The following is a 26,474-nucleotide window of genomic DNA, read 5'->3' on the forward strand; positions in this document are numbered from 1 at the left end:
TGAGCAGCCTGATTTTTCTTGCAGCCTCTGTGACGTTCGTGAGATGTTGCGAGTTTTCGTGTGTGTGTGTGTATATATATATAATTTTATTTTTTTAAATTTTAGACATATCTTATCCAAATTGATGTTATTTGTAGTAATTTTTTTAATTCCATTCTTTAAGAAGGCGTAGCTTTCAAGTTCCAAACTCATTTCTTTTCATAACACACAATGGCTCATTCATTGCACTACTTTCCAGTGTGAAGTGAACCTTGTTGAGTTTCCCATTTAAACCACTGTATCCCATTTTCCACTTACTTGTACTTGTTCTTGTTTATATACTTGCACTAGTAGATATACCTAGACTTTAGGATTAAAAAAAAAAAGATATATAGAGTGATACAGCCCTAATTAATATACTCTTGTACTGCAGATCTACTACTAACCTTCTTATGAAATAAATAAATAAACAGATCATCATCATATATATATATATATATATATATATATGTGTGTGTGTGTGTGTGTGTGGACTCATGTGGACTCAGCTTCAAATTCAGCTTCACAGACAGTGTCACCACTTCAAGTCCATTCTTGTGCTCCTAAAACCATTTCTGATCCATTTTTTATTTTCTGGCATGGCACATTATTCTCCTGAAAGAGGCCACAATGACCAGGGACTGCAGTTTCCATGAAAGGGTGTACATGTCAGAGTAACATGGATGGATGGCAAGACCCAAGGTTTCCCACCGGAGCATTGCCCAAAACATCACACTGCCTCTGCTAGCTCGACTGCTGGTTGATCACTGTTCTGACCCCTGCAGACTGAAAATGCCCCACAAGAGCTGCAGTTTTGGAAATGCTCTTTGGTGAGAGCATTTCCAAAACTGCAGCCCTTGTGCTGCAGTTAGTGCAGCTCTTGTGCTTTGTCACAGTTTGGCCCATGTCAGACTCATTCAAATCCTCATGCTTGCCTGCTCTGTAATCTATCTCACCTACCAACAGGTGCCATAATAAAGAGATAATCAGCGTTATTTACTTCACCTGTCAATGGTCATAGTGTTATGCCTGATTTGTGTACCTCTAATCAGACCAGTGAGTGAGTTAGTCATTGAGTCATTGAAAGGCCAAGCTTGCTGTTGCGTTCATAACTGTAATTGGTCTTTAAGGTTATTATTTTGTCTGCAACCACCCTCTGAACATTCACTTTGTAGAGACCTAAATAGAGCTCATCAGAAATACTTCTTGCACCCAAACCTCTGACTGAAAGACACACAGGGATGAGGTTACCAAATTGATTTTTTTTTCCTTTTAACTGGTTATATAATTCAGTATCGACATGTGGTTTTTATTGGATCATGCCGAGCCTCCCAGATGATAATCTTTTATTTGTCATGGGGATTGACCATTCAAATGGCTCATAAATAACCTAGTGACAGGCAAAGGTTGGGCTTTAAATACCTTTAGCAATTTCCTTTAGTTTGTTTGTGTGATTTATTTTTACATTTAATTTATTTTAAGGGCAATAATAAATGTATGTTTAAAACTTGACCCTGCTGCATGCAATACATGATTTGTACATTATGAACAGTATTAGAAATTAGAATAAAAAAATATAAAGTTTTCATTTTTGGGCTTTTCCTGTTTCATCATTTATTCGACACAAAGACTGCATAGCCCTACAATCTACTGTGACATTTCCATGTGTTCTTCAGACATAACTCATGATCGACAGAGGAAACCTTGTAACAAGAGGGTAAACAGAGCTAGTGATGAGAGAGTCACTTTATCAATTCGCTACTGGAAATGCTGTGTTAATTTTTTCAGTGAGATTGTAAGCACAAGGCTGTGCAGCAAACAATCAAAATTACAGGTCACATGTTTTTTCCAGAAAGAAGCTGCAGGTACTTAAAGTGTCAATAATGGCATGAACTGTCTAGTCTGTGATATATCTTCATATCCCAACAGTTATTATATTGATTTCCATTACCACTACAAAGAAGCTGACATTTGCTGTTTCAGATGAAATGTCTCATTATGAACAACAAAACACTGTCATTACTTATTTAATGAAAATTAAGCCAAAATGCTCCCTGTGCAGCTTTTTCGGTGTGGCTTCATCGGTCTCTCACATGATGAATTTTGTCTCACTCTTCTTTCCAGTGTTCCTTCAATTCTTTGTGGTTTGTAGGATTTCATATATCTACAGCTCTCCCAGCACAGCATTTCAGTCAAGTTGAAGTCTGGACTTTGGCTGGGCTATCGCAACACCTTGATGAATTTTGTTTTGCAGCCATTCTGTTGTAACATTGCTGCTGTTCTTAGGTTCATTGTCCTGATGCATGAAGAAGTTTCAACAAAACTTTAGCTGTCAGACAGATGGTTTCACATTTGACTCTAGAATACTCTGGTATGTAGAGGAGTTTATGTCTTGATTGTGCTTTCATGAGTCTCAGACCTAGCTTTTGAGTTTTTTGCAGTTTCTCTGAACATTGTATGGTCTGACCTTAGGGTAAATTTGCTGAAAGGTCCAATCATAGCATGATTGTGACATTGTCTTGAACATTTTCCTCTTGTGAATTCTCTTAAAAATTGTCTTCAGATTGTTTGGAAGCAACCTTATAACCTTTCCCATACTGATGAGGAAAAAAACAGTTACGAGAATGATTACTCTAAGATTACTGCTGATCCCCTCCTTCCTTGGCATTGTGTTCACAAACACCTGAATGCTCCAGACCTGCAAACTGTCAAAACTTCTGCTTTCATACAGGTAAATCAAGTGCATTTTGTTAGCAATATCTTGCTGCTACTTAACCTCTTAATTCATATGGAAACAGCAAGGGTAATACCTCAATTTCTTATATGCATTTTGGCTTAAGTTTTGTCAAATAAATGACCAGATCTTTTTTCTTTTCTTTTTTTATCATGTCCTTAAAACTTTAGAGGATTTACTTTACTCTTATTCATTTGATTTGCAGGCAAATTTTCAATAGTGACATCAAAATGACACACTTCATCCCGCTTGATGGCTGATTTAACTATGTATTAACTCGTGGGCAATCTAGATCCACTTATGAAGGCTGGGTCTAGGGCTGCTGGAGGAGGAAGCTATGATAAATATAGACTGAGGGCAGTTCCACTGCGATCAACACAGTTCATATCCTGGTCGTGCTTGAATACTGGGTAGAATATGAGCGCTCAGCTTAGGATAATCTGTTTGCCCAGGTCCTGAATTGAACAGCTTATTGATCATTGTCTTTTGGCAAGCAGCCATCCTCTTTAAGTCACTGAGCTTGCAAAAAGCAGAATTATGTTAGCATGGAAGTGGGTGATGAAACGCATCCAGCTGAGTGTTAAGGTCGAGATCAAAAACTGTTGCTAACAAAATTCAGTATAGTCTAAATCAAAGGCAGATGAAGTAAATTAAATGGGAAAATCAGAGGCTATAAAGGCACAATTATTGGAAAGGATTTTTAAAACAGATTTTTTTGTAGTACACAATTATAACAGCAATGTAAACGAACCAGTTTTATGCTAATTCTTCTAGTGTCCTCACAAAGTGCTCTTATCAAACACCATCCCTTTGTCAAAGGGAAAAAACTGCTGGTTACTAATTAAATATTTTTTTATTGTATTGTAAAAGAAAATGTTTTGACACATCTGTCTTGTAATGTGCTGCTCTATTGGTAAAGTTTGTTTCCTAACAACTCCTGAAAACTAGCTGGCTAAAATAAATGTGTGGCATTGAGCTTTGTGCAAAAATTTTCTACAACTTTTCTTTACAAAAATGTTTCAAAATAGTTCTGTTATGTAACAAAGTGAAATAATACACTTAACTTAGCTCTCAAATATAAAAAATGAGAGCACAATGTAGACAAGGCCATGTAGTTTTTGCTTTTTTTATTTAAGCATGAAACTGATTCATTACATTTTTTCCCCCAGGAATTTAATTAAGGGCTGGGTATTTTCGCTCTTTTTTAAAAAGTGAAAAATGTAACAGCAGACAGACATATAAGACATATAACAGACATATAACAATGTAACACATATTCACATTAGTTTGACATACACAGATTTGATTGCAATGAGATTCTATTCATTCTTTTCACAGTTATACATACTTCATTCTTCAGACTCTGTGCTTACTTGTATTGTGGCAAAGAACGCGGGGGGGGGGGGGGGGGGGGGGGGGGGGGGGGCGCAAAAGAGTTTCAAGTGGGTTCACTTGAAACTCTTTTGGGGAAAACACTGGATGAAAAATAAAATTTTCCTGTTGGCCTTTTTGAGTGTGTGTCCCTTTTACATTATAAGCACACACAAAAAGCAACAACAAAGATGCATTTCTTTCTACCTTTGATGTTTTTTTCCCCCTTTTTGTTGTTGTCGTTGTTGTTTCAGACAGCCATGAATTAATAATTCTGAGAGTTCCACATGAGCAAAGATGGAGATGGAAGTCTAACTTTCAGTGGGGGGAACAGCTTTTTTAAAACCTTATTCTTGGTCCAAATCAGCAAATCTTCAATCTCTACAAAGGATTCTGTAGAAAGTGAGTTACAGCATTTAGCTTCTAGCTCTCACATTGATCATCAGCACATTATCCTGGGATTAAACACTGTACATAGGCTTACAGGAATATTATTATTAATGTTTAATGTTGTTGTTTGTTATTGTATTATTATGTGTTGTAATTGTATGTATTTGTTGTTTGGACTAGATTGTTGTACATTGTCTGATTGTGTGCTAAATTGCTTATTTATCATTTTTGTCTGACCTGTCAGGGGCTTCAGATGAAACGTAGCCTTCTGGCTAAATCTAGCATATTTACATTGAGACATAGCTCTGTCCCCTTTAAATACATGTATTCAAGTTCCAAAATACAGATATTCATCACACCCGAACTGCTGCCTGACTCTGTGCATTTCATTCTGTGAGATACCGTGAGAACCAAACAGAAAAGTTTGCTGCATTTTTTCTTTTCTTTGTCAACACAACCTTCAAATGCCCCTCATAAAATCAAACGCAAACATTTAGAGCACTTCACTTGGCGGTGGTCTCAGGCAAGCCTGCTGCCCTACTTATGAAGGGCAACATCTTAGTTGTTGTCCATCCAAAGATGACATTTAATTGTAAAATAAAATAAAATAAAAAATTCCCTAGATCAGGGGTCTCCAACATAAGGCCCCATGTCCTACTGATAAACTCTTCCCCCACAGTCGTTCATAGTATAGTAATAAAGTCAAAGATAAACAATTAAATGGCAGAGCGGTTCCTGTTTTTCCCCCCACTATCTACTATAGAAATGTGTGTTTTTCTGTTTATAAAATGTCCAGGGTAAAAATAAATTAAAAACGTAATAAATAAAAAGGGGGATTTTTCATGAATTAACACAAACTTTCCACTTTATAACTACAGTGTAAGCAATGAACCACCAAATCTTTTTCTGTAAGTTTACACATTTCTTACCATTTAAACCCAAAGAATCACACTGACAGCTGTAGCTCATTTACTACAGCAACATCTTTATGATGTAGGAAAACTGAGATGTAATGTTTAAATTGCACTTCTTATATTGGGGTAAAATGTGCAGCTAGGGGTCTTCCACAAGCCAGGGCCACTTAAGATCAAAGGGGGCTGTATGTGGCCCACGATGTAAAATGAGTTTGACATCCCTGCCCAAGACCCTTACCCTCAACGTGACCATCACAGACATAAATAAAAGCCTTACACTACACCCAGACCTAATTTCAACATTAAGCCCCACAGCGGAAAAGCAGCAGCTGTGTTAAATTTCCAAACATTTTCGCACACCCTATTTAAACTTAAATAGGTCCTCAGAAAGATATATGTACAAACAGACACACATATAAAGCCCCCCTCCCCCACCACCCGTGGACCCAAGCATCCCACTACCCTGTGATGTAAGAGTCGCCCTGCCTTTAAAAGTCCTGGCGCAGAGCCCAAATCGCATAACACCACTGGTGGCACAAGAGTCTCCGCTACTAGCGCGGATTACAGCCAGTCTAAAAGTGATAACTTGAAGACGAGAGGCGTCTCCCACGCAATAAAATAAACTGCTGTGGAAAGTAACTTGATAACTGGGATGAATTTTGTTAGATTGCCCAAATTATATGTAATAGCGCGTACTGTCAAGCTGGTTCGCGGAGAGACGCGGTGAAAGCGGAGGAGGCGTTGCGTTAAAGTGACGTTAAGGTGGCACTTTCTGGTTACAATGCATTTTTTAACATTCCTGCCAGTTCTCTAAGAGTCGGCAGCCAGGTGATCGCTCTCAGGATCAGCGGAGGAATGCGCGTTTGTTGCACATGAGCATGGAGTAAGATGGAAGCTACACGCGCAAACTTTACAGATGCGCGATGTGACCAGCGCTGCCGAGTGAAGCAAGCTCCAGAGTGAAGAGAAACTGATGGACTGAATGGACGGCGGCATGTTTTCTGGTCAGGCTGGTCTGAATTACAGCTTCAACCTGAGCGATGACCGAGAGTTGCTGGACGCGCCGGCGGGCTCGGCGAAGCTCTCCCCGGCGGGCTTTGTGGTGCTGTCCGTGGTGCTGGGCTTCATCATGACTTTCGGCTTCCTGAACAACTTCATTGTGTTACTGCTGTTTTGCAAATTCAAGAAGCTGCGGACACCGGTGAACATGCTGCTGCTGAACATCAGCGTGAGCGACATGCTGGTGTGTTTGTTCGGCACCACTCTCAGCTTCGCCTCCAGCATCCGCGGAAAGTGGCTGCTGGGGCGCAGCGGCTGCAGCTGGTACGGCTTCATCAACTCTTGCTTTGGTAAGTTCTCCTTTTGTGAACAGCTCAAAGTTTGGGATGTTGTGGTATTTGTCAACTCATGCACCGTTTTACATTTCTGGAAATAAAACTGTGCGAAATATCTGCTGTTTTTGCAAAATGCATTATAATAAGTCACCGAGACACTGAAGTCAAAGCTGTGGCAAATATGCTTTATTTCACATCGTCAAATGTAATTAATTATTAGTCCGCTCTGTCGTGTTTGTCTGCGTAAGAGTCATCGGGGCTGATGGGGATTGGATGGATTAATAATATTTTCAGTAGACCATGAGACTCCCTCTTTAAATTACTTCGCTTTATTGAAGCCATTGGTATTCATTAACTTGGATTGTTTGCACAATGGTTAGTTTCTGTCATTATTCCAAGTAGCAGCTTTCACAATAATAATGCATAATAATAAGAATCTGTACATATAATGATAGCTGAGCCTGATAGATAATCAAACAAGCGCTCTTTGGATGGATCCAGATTCTTCTTCTTTTTTTTTTCAAAGAATTGTGACCCAAAGTCTGTCCACTGCACAAAGAGAAGTACATTTGACGGTTGATCATATGGATGTCTTTCGGTAAACAAATTATGTAACGGTGACACTGGTTCTGACCTCAGACCTGCGGGTTTCATGTCTGTACAGCCCATCGCGTTTCTTTCTAAGTCTGCTTATCGACAGACACTGCCCGCTCCGTATCTGCAATTACACTGGCCAGTTGGTCCAGCGCTGCACTCTGACCTTCTCTTCCTCTGTCTCCAGAGGGAACGGGGATTGCAGTCAGATTTGAGTATTATTGTACTACATTGTTCATGAGCCCTCCATCCCCTCTCTTATTAAACTAAAACATCATGAGCTTTCCAGCGTTTCTTAACATCTGGCTGGTTTGAGCTCAAGGAAGAGTGAAAAAACGAGTTTGTATTTTACAGTTTGTCACACAATGCATAGCATACTGATTTATTTAATGAGGTATAAGTCCGTGCCCCCACACCCCCGCCTTTTCTTTCCTTTTTTGCACTTTTACTATGTAGTTCATCCACCAGGAGGTGGTAGTGTCACAACCTGGATGCACTGACCCTCATCGCATTTATCAGAGGATATGAACTCTGGAACTGTAGCCATTTCTATTTATTTCTGTCTGACAGATTTAGGGCAATCTCGTGTTTTCATGTTAGGAGGTGAAACGTTTTTCCTACATTTGGCTTGCTCAGTGTTGATTGCTTTTTGGGGTCAGGCTCCTGTCTTTGCCACAGTTTGGTAAGGAAAGTTAATTCTGACACAATTGCTGGAACTTAACTCACCCACTTTAGTCTTTTACAGTGTGGTTAATAAACTCAAATTAAAGTGCAAACTGCTTGTGCTATGCTAATAAGCATGATACATTGTATGTGATTCGTTTCCTGTTTATCACAATGGAAACACAAAGCCTATAAATGTCACTGGACTCTCATGCTACTATAGCTGTGTGTAGGAAAAAGGAAATGATCATTTATGAGACTCCTATAACTCAACCTGAGTTATAGGAGTCTCATAAATGATCAGACTTCAGTACACACTCAGTAGCTACTACCGAGACCTTATATAGTGTAGGTCTCATTTTCATTCTTGTTGTGCCTTTTTAGATGATCTAGTGCTTTTATGCGTTTACTTTATGCTTGTTGATATTCAAACTTTTGTCATTACACATTCATGCAGTAGTTGAATGAATAAAATTATATACACTGCCCGCTCCTTTACTAGCATTTTACTCATGCTAGTAAAATTACTTTTCATTTCAGTTGCATTTTTTTATTATACTTTTACAGATTTTCATCTGACCTCACAAATGATATTTAGACTGTTATCATGAATACAGAAATATGTATTATTTTAACTTATCTCTGTTTCCATATCCTCTGACTGTGGTGTTTTCCTTCTGTCGGTGCTTGTGTGCTGGTTTACATCTGTTCATTTACCTTCTGTGTATTGTAAAACCGGATATGTCAGCAGGTTATGTTGAGGCGGTGAATTTTCATTTTCCTTCACGCTATGTTTTAAAGTCTGCAGCGTGCTTTGACTTTATTCTCCCCTGGGCTTCTCGCGGTTGTTGCAGTTTTAAAACTTGAACCAGCATGGTAACAGCTCACTGCTTATTTTACTGGTGTCAAGAGAGAAGATGCTGGAAAGCTGACAGAAGTCGGTAGATACAAAATATTTGCCACATAAAGTTTGCCAATATGAATGCAAAGAGCAACCATACTGTTAGTCAAACATTAAAGCAGGTACTCCCAGCACCCCTCCACCCCACCCACCCACTCACCTCTACACAGACACATGCATGCATGCAAGCACGCACAGATAGAGGAATTACAATTTTGTAAACACATTTTAACACAGGGAGCATAGAGAAAGTTGGTTTAAATGACTGTAAACATGGCATGGTTGTTGGTTCGAGATGTCTCGGAGTATTTCTGATCTACTGGGAGTTTCCCACAAAACCATTTCTATGCAGAGATGAACTGAAACAAAGAAGATATCCAGTGAAAATGCAGTGTGGAACCCAGAGGTCAGACAAGAACTTACTGACTGCTCTGAGCTGTCAGGAAGGCACCATTAAATCAAATAACCACTTGTTGCAACCAAAGAATGCAGAACACATCAAACTTTGAAGCAAGTGGGCTATAGCAGAAAAACACACATCTCACTCCTGTCAGCTAAGAACAGGAAACTGAGGCTACAGTTCACATGGATTCAGCAAAAGGGGGCAATAGATGATTGAAAAACATTGCCTGTTCTAAGCATTTCTGCTGCAGCGTTCGGATAGTGGGGCCAAAAATTTGTATAAACAATATGAAAGCATGGATCCATCCTGACTTCTATCAGTGGTTCAGCCTGGTAGGGTAATGCTATTTTCTTAGCACACTTGGGTCCCTTAATACCAACTGATGGTTTAAACCCCACAGTCTGCCTGAGTATTGTTGCTGACCGTGGTCATCCCTTTATGACTAAAGTGTATCCATCTTCTGATGGCTGCTTCCAGCAGGTTAATGCACCATGTCACAAAGTTCAAGTTATCTCAAACAGGTTTCTTTAACATGACAGCGAGTTCACTGTACTCAAATGGCCTCCACAGTCATCAGATCCCAATTCAATAGAGCCCCTCTGGGATGAGGTGTAACAGAAGATTCATATCATGAAGGTGCAGCCAACAAATCTGCAGCACCTGTGTGATGTAATCATGTCACAATGAACCAGCATCTCAGGAATGTTTCCAGCACCTTGTTAAAATCTATGCCATAAATAAATAGGGTAGTTGTGAAGGCAAAATTAGGTCCAACCTGGTACAAGTTGTACCTAATAAAGCCTCTGATGTGGGTCTTATGCTTCTTTGTCAAACATTTCTTAATATGTTGTTGTAAGAAATCGTATTCACAAGCAACCTGTATGCTCTTTCACAGCATACATTGCTCCTATACTTATATGACGTGTGTGCAGGATGTTAATATGTTTGTACATACATAAAAAATCAAGCACTCTTACCTCATCCAGTACATCCTGTTCTCCCGAGTAGCTGTTTTGTTAAAAGAACATTACAGTCAGTGTCACATAGTGTGCGCTTGAAGATGGCAGAGTGCTTTGAGTGTCAGCAACCATAATACTCTGATTGTTCATTTCTCTCTTTCTATATATATCATTGCCATTATCATCTCCCTGTTATTCCTCCATTATATGAGACAGCATAAGGGCTGATTCAGTATATATAACTGCCAGAGAGTCGCTCATCACAACAGATCACCAGTTTTTCTTGGCCTGAGGCTAGTTTCAAACACGGGTAAAATTAAAAACAGGGCTAGACAAACGATCATATACAAGATAGAGAAAGCAATCAAGACATAGACAGTCATGCTGTCTTTTTGTACAGAAAGTATAAAGAAAACAGAAATGTTGAAATAATACATTTTATTATTTTTTCCAAAGCAGCATTATGACCACATTACAAGAACTTACAGTATTCCTAAAGACTTATGAAGTATAGCTATTTTGGTGTTATGACTCCTGTCTTGTACTTATGCTACACGAGTGAGAAGGTGGGTGACAACAAAGAGCAGGAAGAATGTTTTACTTTTAAAAGTCCGGTGATCTGCACACACTCAAGTAAACAGCTGATAAGAAGAAAGGACAATACACAGGGTGTAGTCTGTTTATTGTTCAAGGGCCTGACATTCACTTAACCTGACTTCTTAAAGCTTTTAAGTGACCCTACAAATCACTGGCTTACACCACTGAGTAAGAACCTTGTAAGAATAACGATGTTACTGATGTTTTTGTTGCAAGCTGTAAGTGCTGTATATCATGATTAGGTATATACTGCATGTGTGTGTGTGTGTGTGTGCAAGTGTATCACATGGGAGTAAATGAGGCAGTGTAGGTTTAAGAAAACAATGGCTGTAATGAAGATCAACGATCTACATCCCAGAATGAAGATAAAGCAACTTGTGTCAAGAGACACCCAAACATAAAGATTTTGATAGTCAAAGTCAAAGTCAAATTTATTTCTATGGCACATTTAAAGACAACAGCTGTTGACCAAAAGAGCTCTCTATATAAAATAATCAAATGACACAAAAACGTAGGACAAGATGACAGAATTTAATAAAGGAAATGAAAAATGAGAAAACCCGAAGAAGAAGTAACACTAAGAAAAATAGTCAAAACTAATTTGGATTTAAAAGCCAGAGAATAAAAGTTTTATTCTGAGTTTTATTCTGAGTACTCTGAGTTTTAGAGTTAAATCAAGAGTTAAAGGAGTTTTGCTTTTTGTTATCATTATTTTATTTTTAGCTTAAAAGCAGTAAGTGTGGATTGGTGTTTCCTTCTCTCTACACATTGTAAAGTAGCTAACAAAGTCATATAACTTACTAACGGTTTTAACTCAAAACGACTGCATTTTCTTTGATTTTAATCACATGTAAACAGAATTTTCCAGAAAAAAAAATACATTTATGACAGAAAACAGCATGTTTGGGATGATCATTAATGAATTATTAACTGTAGGCCACAGTATGTGTCTCCAGAGTGTGGGGATTTACATATTGGTTTAACAAGTGAAAGATCCCTGCTCTGATATAAAGAGGAGACACAAATCCCTTTTGGGAAGGGCATCCAGTGTACAAATCTGCCAAATTAAACATGTGGTGACCTGCTGTCAATAAGAGAGCAGCTGAAAGTAGCTCTATTAATTGCAAGACCTTTCTTTCATGACTAATGAAAGGAAGATTCTGTTTTTAAAACGAGACTATTATCTCAAAAACCTGGTGGTAGATATCCTTGTAGATGCCAGGGAGGGGGTGGGGGACACAAAAGCTCAACCTCACCTAGAGCACATCAATGTTTTCGTCGACATGCTGCTTGAGGGAAACCACTTCACAGCTGTTTCCTTTCTTTTACAGCTCACAAGTCTCTCCTCATAGTCTGATCTGGTACACAAACAAATATCCTCTTTAGGAGTCAGTTAATACCAGTGTGTCAGTGTGAGTAACTAGTCTCTTGAGATGTAATAGTCGCAGTGTAAAAAAGGAAAAATTATTGCAATTACTTATTGTTTATGTTTTTAAGAAAGAAAGAAATTCATTACTCTTGTTGTTACTCTCATTACTCTTGCATTTGTCATGGCCTGAGATGACTTGTCATATAATTGCCTTAAGCTGGCAAGCACACACAAATCCCTGTGTTAATCAGGGCATACACAAAATCTTTTTTTTACGTACTGATTTTGTTACCTGTTCAGACTATGACTGATTGGCTGGGGTCGACATACACTTCAGCTTTAATACTGCTGTCTGTCATTTTAAGTCAGCTGACTGTAGCAAATGTGCAGAAAAGAATGCAAATTTGATGATAGGATACTCTCTATCCTCCCACTGTTGAGGAATTGAAGAATGCGTGTAACACAGCTAATTATATAATTGTAACTCTAATCTACGGTGGCCATGAGAGGCCAAACGGACTGCAACTTAAGAAAACACCAGCAATAAGAAAAACACTGCAAAAGCACACAAAACACAACAGAAATAGGAAAAACAACAATGGAAATAGGAAAAATGACAACAGAAATAGGAAAAACAAAAACAGAAATAGGAAAAACAACAACAGAAATAGGAAAAATGACAACAGAAATAGGAAAAACGAAAACAGAAATAGGAAAAATGACAACGGAAATAGGAAAAACGAAAACAGAAATAGGAAAAATGACAACGGAAATAGGAAAAACGAAAACAGAAATAGGAAAAACAACAACAGAAATAGGAAAAAACGAAAACAGAAATAGGAAAAACAACAACGGAAATAGGAAAAAAGACAACAGAAATAGGAAAAAAGACAACAGAAATAGGAAAAATGACAACGGAAATAGCAAAAACGAAAACAGAAATAGGAAAAATGACAACGGAAATAGGAAAAACGAAAACAGAAATAGGAAAAACGACAACAGAAACAGGAAAAACGAAAACAGAAATAGGAAAAATGACAACGGAAATAGGAAAAACAAAAACAGAAATAGGAAAAATGACAACGGAAATAGGAAAAACGAAAACAGAAATAGGAAAAACGACAACGGAAATAGGAAAAAAGACAAAAGAAATAGGAATAACGAAAACAGAAATAGGAAAAATGACAACGGAAATAGGAAAACGAAAACAGAAATAGGAAAAATGACAACGGAAATAGGAAAAACGAAAACAGAAATAGGAAAAATGACAAAAGAAATAGGAATAACGAAAACAGAAATAGGAAAAATGACAACGGAAATAGGAAAACGAAAACAGAAATAGGAAAAATGACAACGGAAATAGGAAAAACGAAAACAGAAATAGGAAAAAAGACAAAAGAAATAGGAATAACGAAAACAGAAATAGGAAAAATGACAACGGAAATAGGAAAACGAAAACAGAAATAGGAAAAACGACAACGGAAATAGGAAAAACGAAAACAGAAATAGGAAAAACGACAACAGAAACAGGAAAAACGAAAACAGAAATAGGAAAAATGACAACGGAAATAGGAAAAACGAAAACAAAAATAGGAAAAAAGAAAACAGAAATGGGAAAAACGACAACGGAAATAGGAAAAAAGACAACAGAAATAGGAAGAAACAGATTTCCTAAAGCACAAGGGAAGTGTTTCTGGGGAGACAATAACCTGACGGTTAAGAGTTTCCAATTATGTCTTCCTTGGGAATAAACTGATATAACTTACAACAAAATCACATTTTCAGTTTAGCAAAACTCACAATTTATCGTTCACCTTTGTAATCCTTTTTAATTAAACAAAAGCCAACAACTGGACTTTATGAAACTCCATACTGAAATATTTAACAGCTTAAGTACATTTTTTCAGTTTAAAAGTGTTTTATGGATTCCAGCAATAACACATTGCACTGTTAATATTCAAGAAGTACTAAAAAATAATTCATTTTAAAATGAATGTTAATACCTAAGGGCAATATGTACTTTTGAATATCTGAATATCAGATTTGATTAATTATCCTGCAAACTGTTGAAACTCTAAAATGCTAAAATGTACAAACACTGTACCGCTGATTTGGTTCTATTAGTTTTTCTGTATATGTTTGGTTAACATTCACATTCAAAACAGTGACTGGAAGGAACTAAGTTGACATATCTTATGGAAATTGTAACAGTAACCTGCAACACAGCCAGTGAGCGTTTTGAAATGGTTTAATAACATATTGCAATATGGAGAGAAACCTCCCAGCCAAAACACTAGCATCATCTCTGAAATTTGGCCGCCGCCCTCACGTCTTATATACACCATCACAGACACCCTCAACCAAGGAACATTCCACAGCACATCACGTATCCCTATAGCTTCAGTCCAGCTCATCCTTAACCCACTCCCACCCTAAGAAAAGTTACGACCACCCATCACCTCCCTTAAAGCAAGATGTCTGGAGATCTTCCAGTCTACAATGGGTCCACTGTGAAGGTGCAATAAAACTTGGGGCCGACTTGTGATAACATTCTACATGCATGCAAACTGGTGACAGGAGTGCTCTTACTATACTAAAGAGAGAAAGTCATATTACTATTACTATGTGATATGATTAAAATATGTGATTAATACATGAGAAATGAAATCTGCCACCACACATGATTTTTATTCCCAAATAATCAAATAAACCTGAAATATTAATATTTAAATATGGTATTTATTTTTTTGCAAACATCTACTATACCTAAAGAAGATACTTAACCACCGCAGCACTGTCTTTCTGTGTTACTTTTGTGGATGTTAGCAAGTTTTACAGGGACTGACACTGACCCAAACATGATTTGATGTCCTCATAACAGAAGGGGCTATGGCTGTCTTATACTTTATAGTAGCTAAAGCCTGTAAGCTGCAGAACCTTAATAACAGAACATATCAGTGAGGATGAGGTCAGAACAACAGATTGATTGCATGTCTGTTGTATTTCTTTTTTACTTAGCCTTAGCGAGAGTGACACAAAAAGGCAGGGAAAAAAGCCACAGTTGGAGGGTGGCAGTGCATCTGTTATATTTGGGTTTTTCATCTGAAGGTGTTGGTTTAGCCACAAAAAAAGCTAAAAACAACACAATAGAATGAGGGGTTGCTTAATGGATGTCTTAACGTTTGTCTTAACGTTTGGATGTCTCATTGCACTGGCAATGAGACATCCAAATATACATGGAATACAGTACATAAGGCAGAAAGAGTGCAACTGTATTATTGTAGGGTCAGTACCTTACCCGCCTTGAGGCAACTCTAATTGTGATTTGGAATTATGTTAATCAAATTGAATTCAATTGTACAAGCTTGGATGTCAATATTTGGTATGACATTTATTCTTCAACACAGCCTGAACCCTCTTAGGCAAGATCCCAAACGTCACTGGCTGAAATGACGTCCCAAATCATGAAGAGCCTCCACCGTGTTTTACAGATGTCTATACATGTTCACTGTTCCTCCAAACACACTAATGATTTGGATTCATCATTCCACAAGACCCTTTGCCACTGAATTTCAGTCCAATTCTTGTGTAATTTACCATAACTCAGGCTGTTTCCCTTCCTTAATAATGTCTGATTGACACCCATCTTTCTACCAGAACATATCTGTTGAGGCTTCAGTGGATAATTGAAAAGCCATATGCATCTCTCAGGTCCTATGTCAGGTCTTTGCTAGTTGTTTTCCTGTTTAAGGACACGACTTTCAGATATTGTTCAACAGCTGTAGATTTGTAGTCCTTACACTTCTTTTGTCCTCCACTTGTTCAGTTTCCCCAGTTTATGAACGATATGCTTTACAAAATGCTGAGCTTTACTAATAGCTCCCTGAGAATTGCCTTGTTGTTGCAGAAAGGCTATTTTATGCCTTTCAAGCTATTTTATATTTGGCATTTTTCCAACATTCAACTAAAGAAATGGGAACTAATTGTGTTTCTGTGCAAGCAATGTAAAGTCCCATCCTGGGTTTTTTTAAAAATGAGAATACAGATGCACATTTTGTCAGTCTGGTACTAATAAGTGGAGCAGGACTTCATTGGTTTTTAAGCATAAGGTCTGACAAGGATCTTATCCCCTTAACTAACGGCAGTAAGGGTGTCGTTGCCTAGCCTGTAGAGGACCATCCATGGATATGCCTCCATGGTTTCCCACTAAACTGGTCATGTTGAATGAGGCACCATAATGTTCTCCACGGTTCTTCTTGACCCTTTGACATCTTTCACATGTACTCAGGACAAACCTGCTCTAATCTATAATAAGCCCAGGGCATCGGTGGTGGATCTGCCAGTTCTGGTATTCTATGAAAAAATGTCATTAAGGCTCCATGGTGCCGGTCAGTGAGTTCATTTTGTAGGGTTCTGTCAGTGCCTATCCTAGAGCAAGAGAAGATGCCCATCCAGCTGAAAAGTTTTTTTTTTTGCCTATCCCATTTGGTACCTTAGCAATCAGAATTGTTGTCTGAAGGCCAGGAAAGATGCCCAACAGATTTATTTTTTCAAATGGAGAAAATATGGCTATCCTATATTGGTCCAATGGATTGATCTATATTATTATTGTTTATTTGTTTATTTTATTTTAAGTTATTACAAATTTGACAGACAATTAGACAGCTAAAAAGGTTAAGGATCAGAGTATCTCCTGGAATCTCCTGTAGAGTCCAGGTATCAACACATGCTACTAGTAATGACACTGACACTAGCCAACACTTACAAGTGTTGCAATTGCATAAGTATAAATTTGGATCTGTTAGGATTAAAATACCGTGTACTGAAAATATAACACATCCATTTAATATGGGTTTATGAGTGTAATTACAGAGAATAGTTTGCCCAGGCAGAGGATGAGATGGCATCTCCTAATTTGTTCAGTTTTTGGGCACTCGGTAATATTAAGTGTCATGTTCAATACACTTAGAGGCTGACATGAATTCTAATTATACCAGACACTTATAATTACATTATCTCTGACATGACATAAACACAGCCTTGGGGTGAATGTTGGAACTGGGTCTAGAGACTTCAGTAGCAGTCATGTAACTTGCAGCTTCATTATGGTTTAAGCATTAAAGGACTGATATGAATAGAAGATATTAACATATCGTACCTTAAAAGGAATTTCCACAAACCTGCCACTCTATAATTTTAGAAGGTACTGAGATAAAGTGGCAGTTGAGAAACTCTAGAAAATCATAATATGTGATAAATAAATCTGCCAGACTGAAGCTTTGTTTGAGCACGTTTAAATCTGTAGTGGTAGATTGATAAGCATCTGCACCATTTATTCAAAAATGGAATGGTTTAACTGAAAAACAAGGTTTCAAATATTTGATTTATAAACTGGTATGTCTTCCTGGTTTCAGTGCTGCATATTTTGTCTCGCTGGAATTTCAAGAGAATATGTCTCCTAACAGTTCATTTCTTAAATGCCAGGTTTGTTTGAGCAATGAGGTCTTGCATGCTAGCTTTATTCAGCTAGCGACATAAACTTTATTAAGTGGATGTAGTTGCGTTACTTCCCTGATGTTGCTTGCTTTTAAAATTCAAACAAAATGTGTTTAAGTATTTGTATAGCACTATACAAATACATAAGCCGAAGCTATGCAGAGGGATAAAATGATAGAACAAGTAAAACATATGAATACATATCATAATGTATGGCATTTACACATAGTTATTGTGGAAATGGAACAAACAACAATTAGAAGCAAAAACAAACAAGAGAAGATGTTTCCCATGTTCACAGCTGTCTTGTTATATATATCTGGTGCACGAATCCAGGTTGTTTCTGCTACAACGTCGGTAAAAACTATGTCAAAACAGAGGTAAAACTGTGGGAGTGAACTCTTTTATTCTGTTCTGTAATGACTAATCTTTAGACAATATTTTAAACCAGGGAACAACCCACTAGAAATATAAACAAACAAAAGGTTAAGAGGATCCTGCAGACATTGTTTGTTGATAAGTCACTTCAAATAATAATAAAAAGTTTTAGGCACTTTAATTTAAAGGAAATAACAGATTTATCTCATCTTGGCACAGCTGTCCAGGAAGCTTGTTCCACGTGTGAGTACCATAAAAACTGAAAGCTGCTTCACTTTTGTTTTGTTCTAAATATGGGAATGTACATAAATGGTATGTTCCCTTTAACCTGAGAGTTCTGGGTTTTTTGTAAGGCACGAGTAGATTAAATGCTTCATAAACTAGTACCAGTATTTTTAGGATCTGTACTTTGACACACAAAAAACCAATGCAGAGATTTGAAAATAGAGTAATGTGCTCAAGATCAATAAAGATACTGTTATAATATTCTAATCCGTATCTACTTCAAACATGCATCCATTTTTTAATTTTTTTTTAATTGTTTTTATCTAGCTGTGAAAATCTAGGTCATAGTCCAGAATTATGCTAAAATTTCTGGTCTGGGTTTAAGACTTAAGCATCTTTTATAGACTTTCATTCTTTTTTTTCTTCTTTTTTTTCTTTTTCAATAAAAACAATTTCAGTCTTTTCTGAGTTCATTTGCAGGAATTTTTGGCATATCTACTCAATAATTTGTTTACTGCAACTTTTGTGAAAGTGTAGGGGACCATAGTCCTGAGGTGGCACCGATATGTATAGTGGTGTGTCATTGGGTGTTAGGACTTTTTGACCTGTCACTATTTAGATGAATATTGTTTATTACTTTAAAAACATCTAAACTGAACATACTGAGCAAAGTGACATCGGAATGATGTGTTGTTGTTGGTGTGTCGTTTTTCTGGTGTACAATTTTGGTCCAATGAAGAGGTTGTTTTGTAATGCCAGGTTACGTCTTTTTCTGACGTCTGCTTAACATCTAGTGTTGATATCTGTAGGACCTCTGTGTACAGGCTATTTATAGTCCAAATGTGGTTGTTGTGGATGTCTTTTCAATGTCAAACCTACTAATTTTTGACATCAATTTTATACTGCTTCTGGAGGCTCTGTAGTCCCTTTTTTTAAGAGGCTGGAGGGCATGTTTTCTGTACAGAAACAGTTATGCATGAGGGAATGCTGAGTGATCAGCGGATGTCCCCAGCTTCTCACAGCTAATTTGCAAAATGTGTGCATCGACAAAGACTGTCGAGCAGGTAGTCCAGTTCATACATGCATACTTGTACAAACTTCTCGTACTTTCTGTTGCAACTTCTCTCAGTCCAGCTACCGATCACAACCACATTTATTTGCTCTTACAATCAGCTCTTCACAATAAAACAGGATACTTACAAAATGAACCATATATAATGCAAATGCTCTTTGAATCTTATTAAACACATTGTAGTATAAATTCCAAAATTATAATATTACATATATTAATCATATAAATTTCCTGTACCTGTCATAGACGTCTACATGTCGACATTCAAACTAGGTCCACAATTTGGATGCCCAACCATGAATGTCGAATAGATGTCCAGAATAGCTCATGGACCGACAGACCCAATATAGACATGAGCTGCATGTCTATCAGATGCCCAGTGTTTATTGGGAAAGGTATTAAAAAGAGTGTTACCCATTAAAAAATGGGTAGACAATGTAATGTAATTTTTTTTTATTAAGAAAGCACCTTCTGATTCTACTGTCTGCAGAGATGGTCAAAAAAGACACCTTATGGTCAAAGAGAACAGTATCGGCCACAGGCCTTTGGAAATAACTAGGTGTAGGATATGATACGAGTCTGAAATGATCCAGAATACACAAAAGTTCTTTGGCAATGCTATTGCTGCGTTGATCAATATGCATATTAAAAACACCAACTTAACAATGTTAAAGTCATGCCTAATCGTAATCTAGTCAGTTCTTTGCACTTTATTTTGAGGGTCTATAAAACTGAAGTTTGGAGGGGCTGTTTCAATAATAACCATTGTTTTTGTTTTACCAGGTTTTATTTAGAAACATAAAATCAAGATCATTTTTGGACATAAAATCATTAAACAGGATGAGCTTGCCAGCCAGACGGACCTTTAATAAAGCTAAATTTAGTTTAGTAGAAGCATTACCTAATACAGTCTGTGGCTGGCATATAATAGGAGTTATTACATTAGATGTATTAGCTGTGCGCTTTGAGTACACTTGGTTTCTTCTATTGTTGTGTTTTTGCCATCGGCTATCTAGGTTCACCAGTATGTTTAGAGAAATAACATGGGAAATCTCATCAATGATACACTTCTGACTGCTGCCACGTGATATATCTTTAATTCGGCATGTGTTAATAACATAGTAACACTGTGCAAACTGTGAAAATGAGAAAGGTAATGAACTGCAGAGAAAAAAAAATACTGTGGGTGATGAGTCTTAGGGCTGAATTTGAAAAATGAGGCAATTTGATGGTCAGAGCAGTTTGAAGCATATAGATGCTCTGCAAAATGTAGTAACATTCACTTAATCTAACTACTTTGTAATTTGCAAACACATCACACATCAAACATCCCATCCAAATATCTAGTTCTTTCATGTCTGATGCTTCATGTGTGCGCTGTGTGTAAAGCAGTAAAGTGCAGTATGTGGGATGGTAAATCCAATCAGCCATAGATAAAGGAGGTAGATGCATTAGTTTAGAGGAAAAATACTGCACCACAAGGCACTGATAGAACTGAAATGAATAGTTATGGGATGGTGACTTTCTGCTAGACAGAAAAAAACATCATGATGCTGGAAAGCATTACACTGTATACAGAGGGTCATCCCTTGGCTTTTTAGGAAAGACACCAATTTTACCACCAAGCTCTACATGAAATATTTTGTCCTCTGTGGCTGCAGACAGCTTTGGATCCTCTTGTGTTCTCGGTTATGCTTTTTTCTCATAAAGGTCAAATTAAATGACTTGGTAGCATTTCTGATGGATTCTTGAGGGGGTTTTCTTCTTGTGTCTGGGAAGCACTGGGTGCTGGTCATGCGTAGGGCAGAGATGGGACTTGTACACAGTATCAATAGACAAAGCCTCAGGCTACTCTCTCCTTCTGGTACAACTATTCTAAGCAGATAATACATAGGAAACAAAAGTAATTTAGTAATTAAGCATTGATTATACTGTGCCGTACACAAGGACAGCTGAAGACTCAATGGCCAAGCAGTCACTTCTTAAAATTCTGCTGTCTCTACAGACAAGTCAGTGTCGTCACAAAAATTATTATAATTATTAAGATTATTATAAAATGGGGCTACCTGGGTCTAAATGAAGAAATGGATAGGCTCAATACAGCAGGAACTCAGCGCAACTGGCAGTCCACAAATATAATCAAACAGTATATGAGCGACTTTGGTCTTTGCGATGCATGGCGCTCCCTTCACCCCAACAGTAAGGAATATACTTTCTTTTCACACGTCCATCACTCCTACTCTCGTCTGGATTATCTCCTAGTCAGCAGCTCACTGCTGAGTGACATCTCAAACACTGAGATTCACCCTATAACTGTCAGTGATCATGCTCCTGTATCTTTAACACTAATACACAAGAATAATACTACGCCAAGTAAAAACTGGAGATTTAATACATCACTACTCAAAGATGAAGAGTTCATCAAATACTTTAAAAAAGAATGGACTCTATATTTAAGCTATAATGACATTCCTGGAACATCAGCATCTGTCCTCTGGGAAGCAGGGAAAGCTGTGATGAGAGGTAAAATAATTTCTTTCTCATCACATAAGAAGAAAGAAGAAAACAAAAATGTTCAGGAACTAGAAAAAAACATCGAATCCTTAGAAAAATCCTATGTGTCCCACCAAGATCAAGAAATATTGAACAAAATACGCAAAACAAAACTAGAATTAAATGAAATTATTAATAAAAAGACTCAATTCTTAGTACAAAGACTTCGCCTGCAAAATTATGAACACGGTAACAAATCCGGACAATTTCTAGCTAACCAGTTAAAAATCAATAAAGAAAAAAAACATATGTGCTGTTAAAGATTTATCTGGGAATACAATATATGACCTTAAAAAAAGAAACTACATTTTTAGGGATTCCTATGAAACTTTATATACACCACAAATAAACCCATCTAAAAACGAAATTGATAAATTTCTCGACAACGTAACTCTTCCAAAATTATTAGACACCCAAGCAATGGCACTGGATTTGCCACTGACGCCAGGTGAACTCCAGGAAGCCCTGATAAGTATGCCCAATAATAAGGCTCCAGGTCCAGACGGCTTTCCTGCAGAATTCTATAAAGAATTCTGGACGATTCTAGCACCAGTTTTTCACAGAATGTTGCAGGAAATCAAAGAAAATGGCAGACTACCACTAAATATGAACTCTGCAAATATTAGTCTCTTACTAAAACCAGGCAAAGACCCTGTATTTCCTGCAAGCTATCGTCCAATTACCCTTATTAATGTAGACCTTAAAATAATCTGCAAAGCTCTCTCAAAGAGATTAGAGAAAATAACCCCCTTTTTATTCATCCTGACTAAACTGGTTTCATAAAAGGTAGGCACTCATCAACAAATACATGTAGACTACTTAATTTAATAGACTACTCATGCAGTAAAAATATTGAAACCATAATATTGTCTCTTGATGCAGAAAAGGCGTTTGACAGAGTTAACTTGAAATTTCTATTTGCAACTTTACACAAATTTGGTTTTGGAAACTCTTTCGTAATCTAATTAAAAATGTTATATTATATTATATCAGCCTTTATGCGGATGATGTGTTACTTTTTCTCCAAAACTCACAAACCAATCTCTCTGGGGTAACTGCATCGATAAACTTTTTCTCAAGAGTCTCAGATTATTCAATTAACTGGTCAAAATCTACAGTTCTTCCGATTAATTGCTCCTTCCATAATTCTTCATCTACCTGACTGCAATCTGGAAATATTAAATATTTAGGTATCAATATCACTCCTAAGCTTGCAGAATTAACTAAATTAAACCACATCCCACTTTTAAAGACAGTAGAAGGCGATCTGGCTAGATGGAAATCTCTACCCATATCACTCATGGGAAGGGTCGCCGCTATAAAAATGATGGTCTTGCCAAAAATAAACTATTTATTTTCAATGATCCCAAGTAAGCCATCACAAGATTGGTTCAGATCTCTAGACTCGGATATTTCTAAATTCCTTTGGAAAGATAAACCCCGCATATCATCTTAAAAACATTACGAAGGACCAAAGATAAAGGAGGACTAGATCTGTCTAACTTTAATCACTACTTTTTAGCCAACAGGCTTCAGTTCATCTCTAGATGGTTAAAACACACCTTAGATGAACCCTGGATAGATGTAGAGCAGGCACTATGTAATAATCTAGAAATTTCAGACCTACCATTTATCAGCTCAAACATCAAACGACATGAATGCTTTAAAAGCACCAACATCAGCTCTTCTCTGACAGCATGGTGAGAGTTTCTAAAAATAACAGTCTTCATTAATCCCATGCAGACGTACACCTATCTGGAACAATCCGGACATACTACAAAACAATAATATGATCAACTTGCCAGATTGGAGTTATAAAGTAATTAAATACTTGGAACATATATTGGAAGGAACAGACTTTATTTCGTTTGACAGACTAGTTACACAATATGGGATCAACAAGAAAAGATTTTTGGAATATCAACAAATTAAATCCATAGTAAAAAAGAAATTTAATCCCAGTGAAGCTGAATTACAAACACCACCAAGTGTGGTACAATTTTTTTAATCTAAAAACCCCCAAATTATTGTCTAAAATATACAGAACACTTTCTAAAATAGATGAATCAAAATACCTTCCTATTGCAAAATGGGAAGCGGATTTATCGATCAGCTTAGACCAAAACCTTTGGTCTCAGATTTGCTTAAAAACCTTTCAATGGATCAGAAATCCCAGTTTGCAATTAATACAATACAAAATATTACATAGAGTGCACTATACTGGTCATAGGATGTTCAAGATGGGCTTTACGTCTTCCAACAACTGCTCACACTGTCAAGCAAATACACCGGACAATTATATCCACGCTCTTTGGTTCTGTCCACCAGTTCAGAAGTTTTGGCGCGAGATATGTGAAGACTTATCAAAGTGTCTGAAATGTAACATTCAGCCTCCCCTTTAGTGTGCTTGCTGGGCAACTTGGATGAGGTCACTACAGAAATAAACACAGCCCACATTGTTTTTATGGCTCTATGCATTGCCAAGAAAATGGTCCTCATTAACTGGACAAATAAAAATAATCTTAATTCTAACCGATATAAAAACCATCTAATAGATCACATTAGTCTTGATACAGCCTCTGCCATCACATTTGATCAATCCTTCTGGGCTCCTTTGATCGACTTCATCACTTAGTGGGGGTGGGGGGTCATGGTTTGGTCCTGCTTTCGCTATTGTGGTTGATATGGGGGTAGGGACGGCCTTAGGGCGTCTGGGGATTCCCTAGGGACGTTTTCCCTTTAGGCTCTAACCCGGGGGTTGTGGCCATGACCTGGTTAGGGGCTCTGGTGGCTCTTAGATGGTGTTTTCCTTGTGGCTGCGTACAGCGGAGATGGGGGAGGGTCTGTGCTGGCGGACGTTGGTTACTGGCCTGGTAGCCTGGCTGCCCCTGGGTGGGTCCGGGATGGGCGTGGAGGCTCTGGCAGGAAGCACCATGCTCTCCTGTGTTTTAAATGCACTTTAGAACAGCACGCAGCAACACTACATATGAGCGGGCGGAGGGAGGTTTGGGGTCTTCACTCACCCCCGTTCTGTTAACCGTCAGAGCTGGGGGGCTGGGAGGAGGTGCTGGCCGTCAGATTGGGGTCTGGGATGCGGGGCCTCCCTACTACTGCAGATAAGGAGGCGGTCTGCTTTCCTCCACCCCAGAGAGAAGGGTTACATCTCCTGGGTCCGGGTATGGTTTGCCCCTCTCGGGGCAGGGGTACCCGGACCTGGGATATAGAGTATGTTTGGGGAGTGTGAATGTGTGTACAGTGTCTATTTGTGTCTGTCTCCATGTCGGGTGAGTGCCGAGTATTTGTTTGTGTATATGGGGGTGGGAATGCACGTTTGTGTCTCCATGCGCCTGTTCGTCTGTGTCTATGTGTCAGCTTGGGTCTTAGACTCCACCTCTCTGGGAACATCTCAGGCTCTCCGAGGTATGGAGGCCTATCTCCCCTTACCACACTCCCTGCCGGTGGCTGATGCCCTCAGACATTGGTGTGTTGGTGGTTCTTGGTGTCTGGGGCTGGGCGCTTATGTATGTACCGACTCACTCCTGGTGGCCGATTGGCGGGGCCTGGCGCCTGTGGCCTGGCTGGGCCCCTTCTGGGGGGTGGGGTGCCCTCAGGCCTCTGGGCCTGAGGTTCGGTCCTCTCTGGCACAGCTAGCTGCTGGCTGCCGCGGGCACGTCACTGCAACCCCCTCTGGCCTCTGCTCCGTGGCTGCTGGGTGACCTCTCGTTTGGGGCTCTCCTCAGCTCTTCCCAGGAGGGTGGCACGGTTGCCCCTGTGGTGGTCTTCCTTGGGTCCTCGTACTCTGGGGCCTCTGGATGTCTGGGGCCTGGATCTTCTCCATACCTGCTTCATGCCCTGGGGGACGGGGCTATGGCTCCCCACACTCCCTAGCAGATCGTTACATGGAGAAACCTTTTGAATACAAGCATGCTGATGCACACAGGTGTACACACGGGTGTTCACAGACACAAACTACACCTTTCTTGGCTGCTACCTCAAAGCACATTGTGCGCTGTCGATCTTGCGTGCTGCACAATAACATGTAATATTTAGTATCTACAGTTAGCTAGTTTATTGTGATGGTGTTATATTTATTGTGTTGCTCTTTTTTGTTTGTTTTCTCTTCTGTTTTTTTTATTTATGTCCATACAGGTGATCCAGGTGTTTTGTTTGTTTTTCTTTTTTTTCTTCCCCCCTTTCTCACCATCTCTTCTCCCCTCTATTTTTCTTTCTCTCCCTCTCTTTCTTTCATTCTTTCTCCCTGTCCTATCCCCCAGTCATGTCTGTCCCGTCTGTAACAACCGAAAATCAAATCAAATAAATACATAATTATAATAAAGGTCAAGCAAATGGACCAATGTGGCAAGGCCATGATGATCCACTTGGTAAAGTAAATCTGCTTGGCATCTTTCTTGGCCTTAAGACAACAATTTTGATGGCTAAAGATCCAAACGGGACAGGCAAAAAAAAGAAAAGAAAAAAAGATTATTTTAAAATGGCAAGGTT

At 38.4% G+C, this 26,474-nt stretch overlaps 1 protein-coding gene across 1 annotated transcript in view; it reads left to right on the forward strand.

Moving 5' to 3' along the window:
- Positions 1–5,963: 5,963 nt before the first annotated feature.
- Positions 5,964–26,474, forward strand: part of tmtops2b (teleost multiple tissue opsin 2b) — a 43,743-nt gene continuing 23,232 nt past the window's right edge. Inside the window, exon 1 of the mRNA XM_063496972.1 lies at positions 5,964–6,776. Coding sequence (XP_063353042.1) covers positions 6,410–6,776 — 367 coding nt within the window. The 5' untranslated portion in view covers positions 5,964–6,409. The remainder of the gene's footprint in view (positions 6,777–26,474) is intronic.

This window comes from Pelmatolapia mariae, linkage group LG16_19 (assembly GCF_036321145.2).
Source record: "Pelmatolapia mariae isolate MD_Pm_ZW linkage group LG16_19, Pm_UMD_F_2, whole genome shotgun sequence".
Lineage (NCBI taxonomy): Eukaryota > Metazoa > Chordata > Actinopteri > Cichliformes > Cichlidae > Pelmatolapia > Pelmatolapia mariae.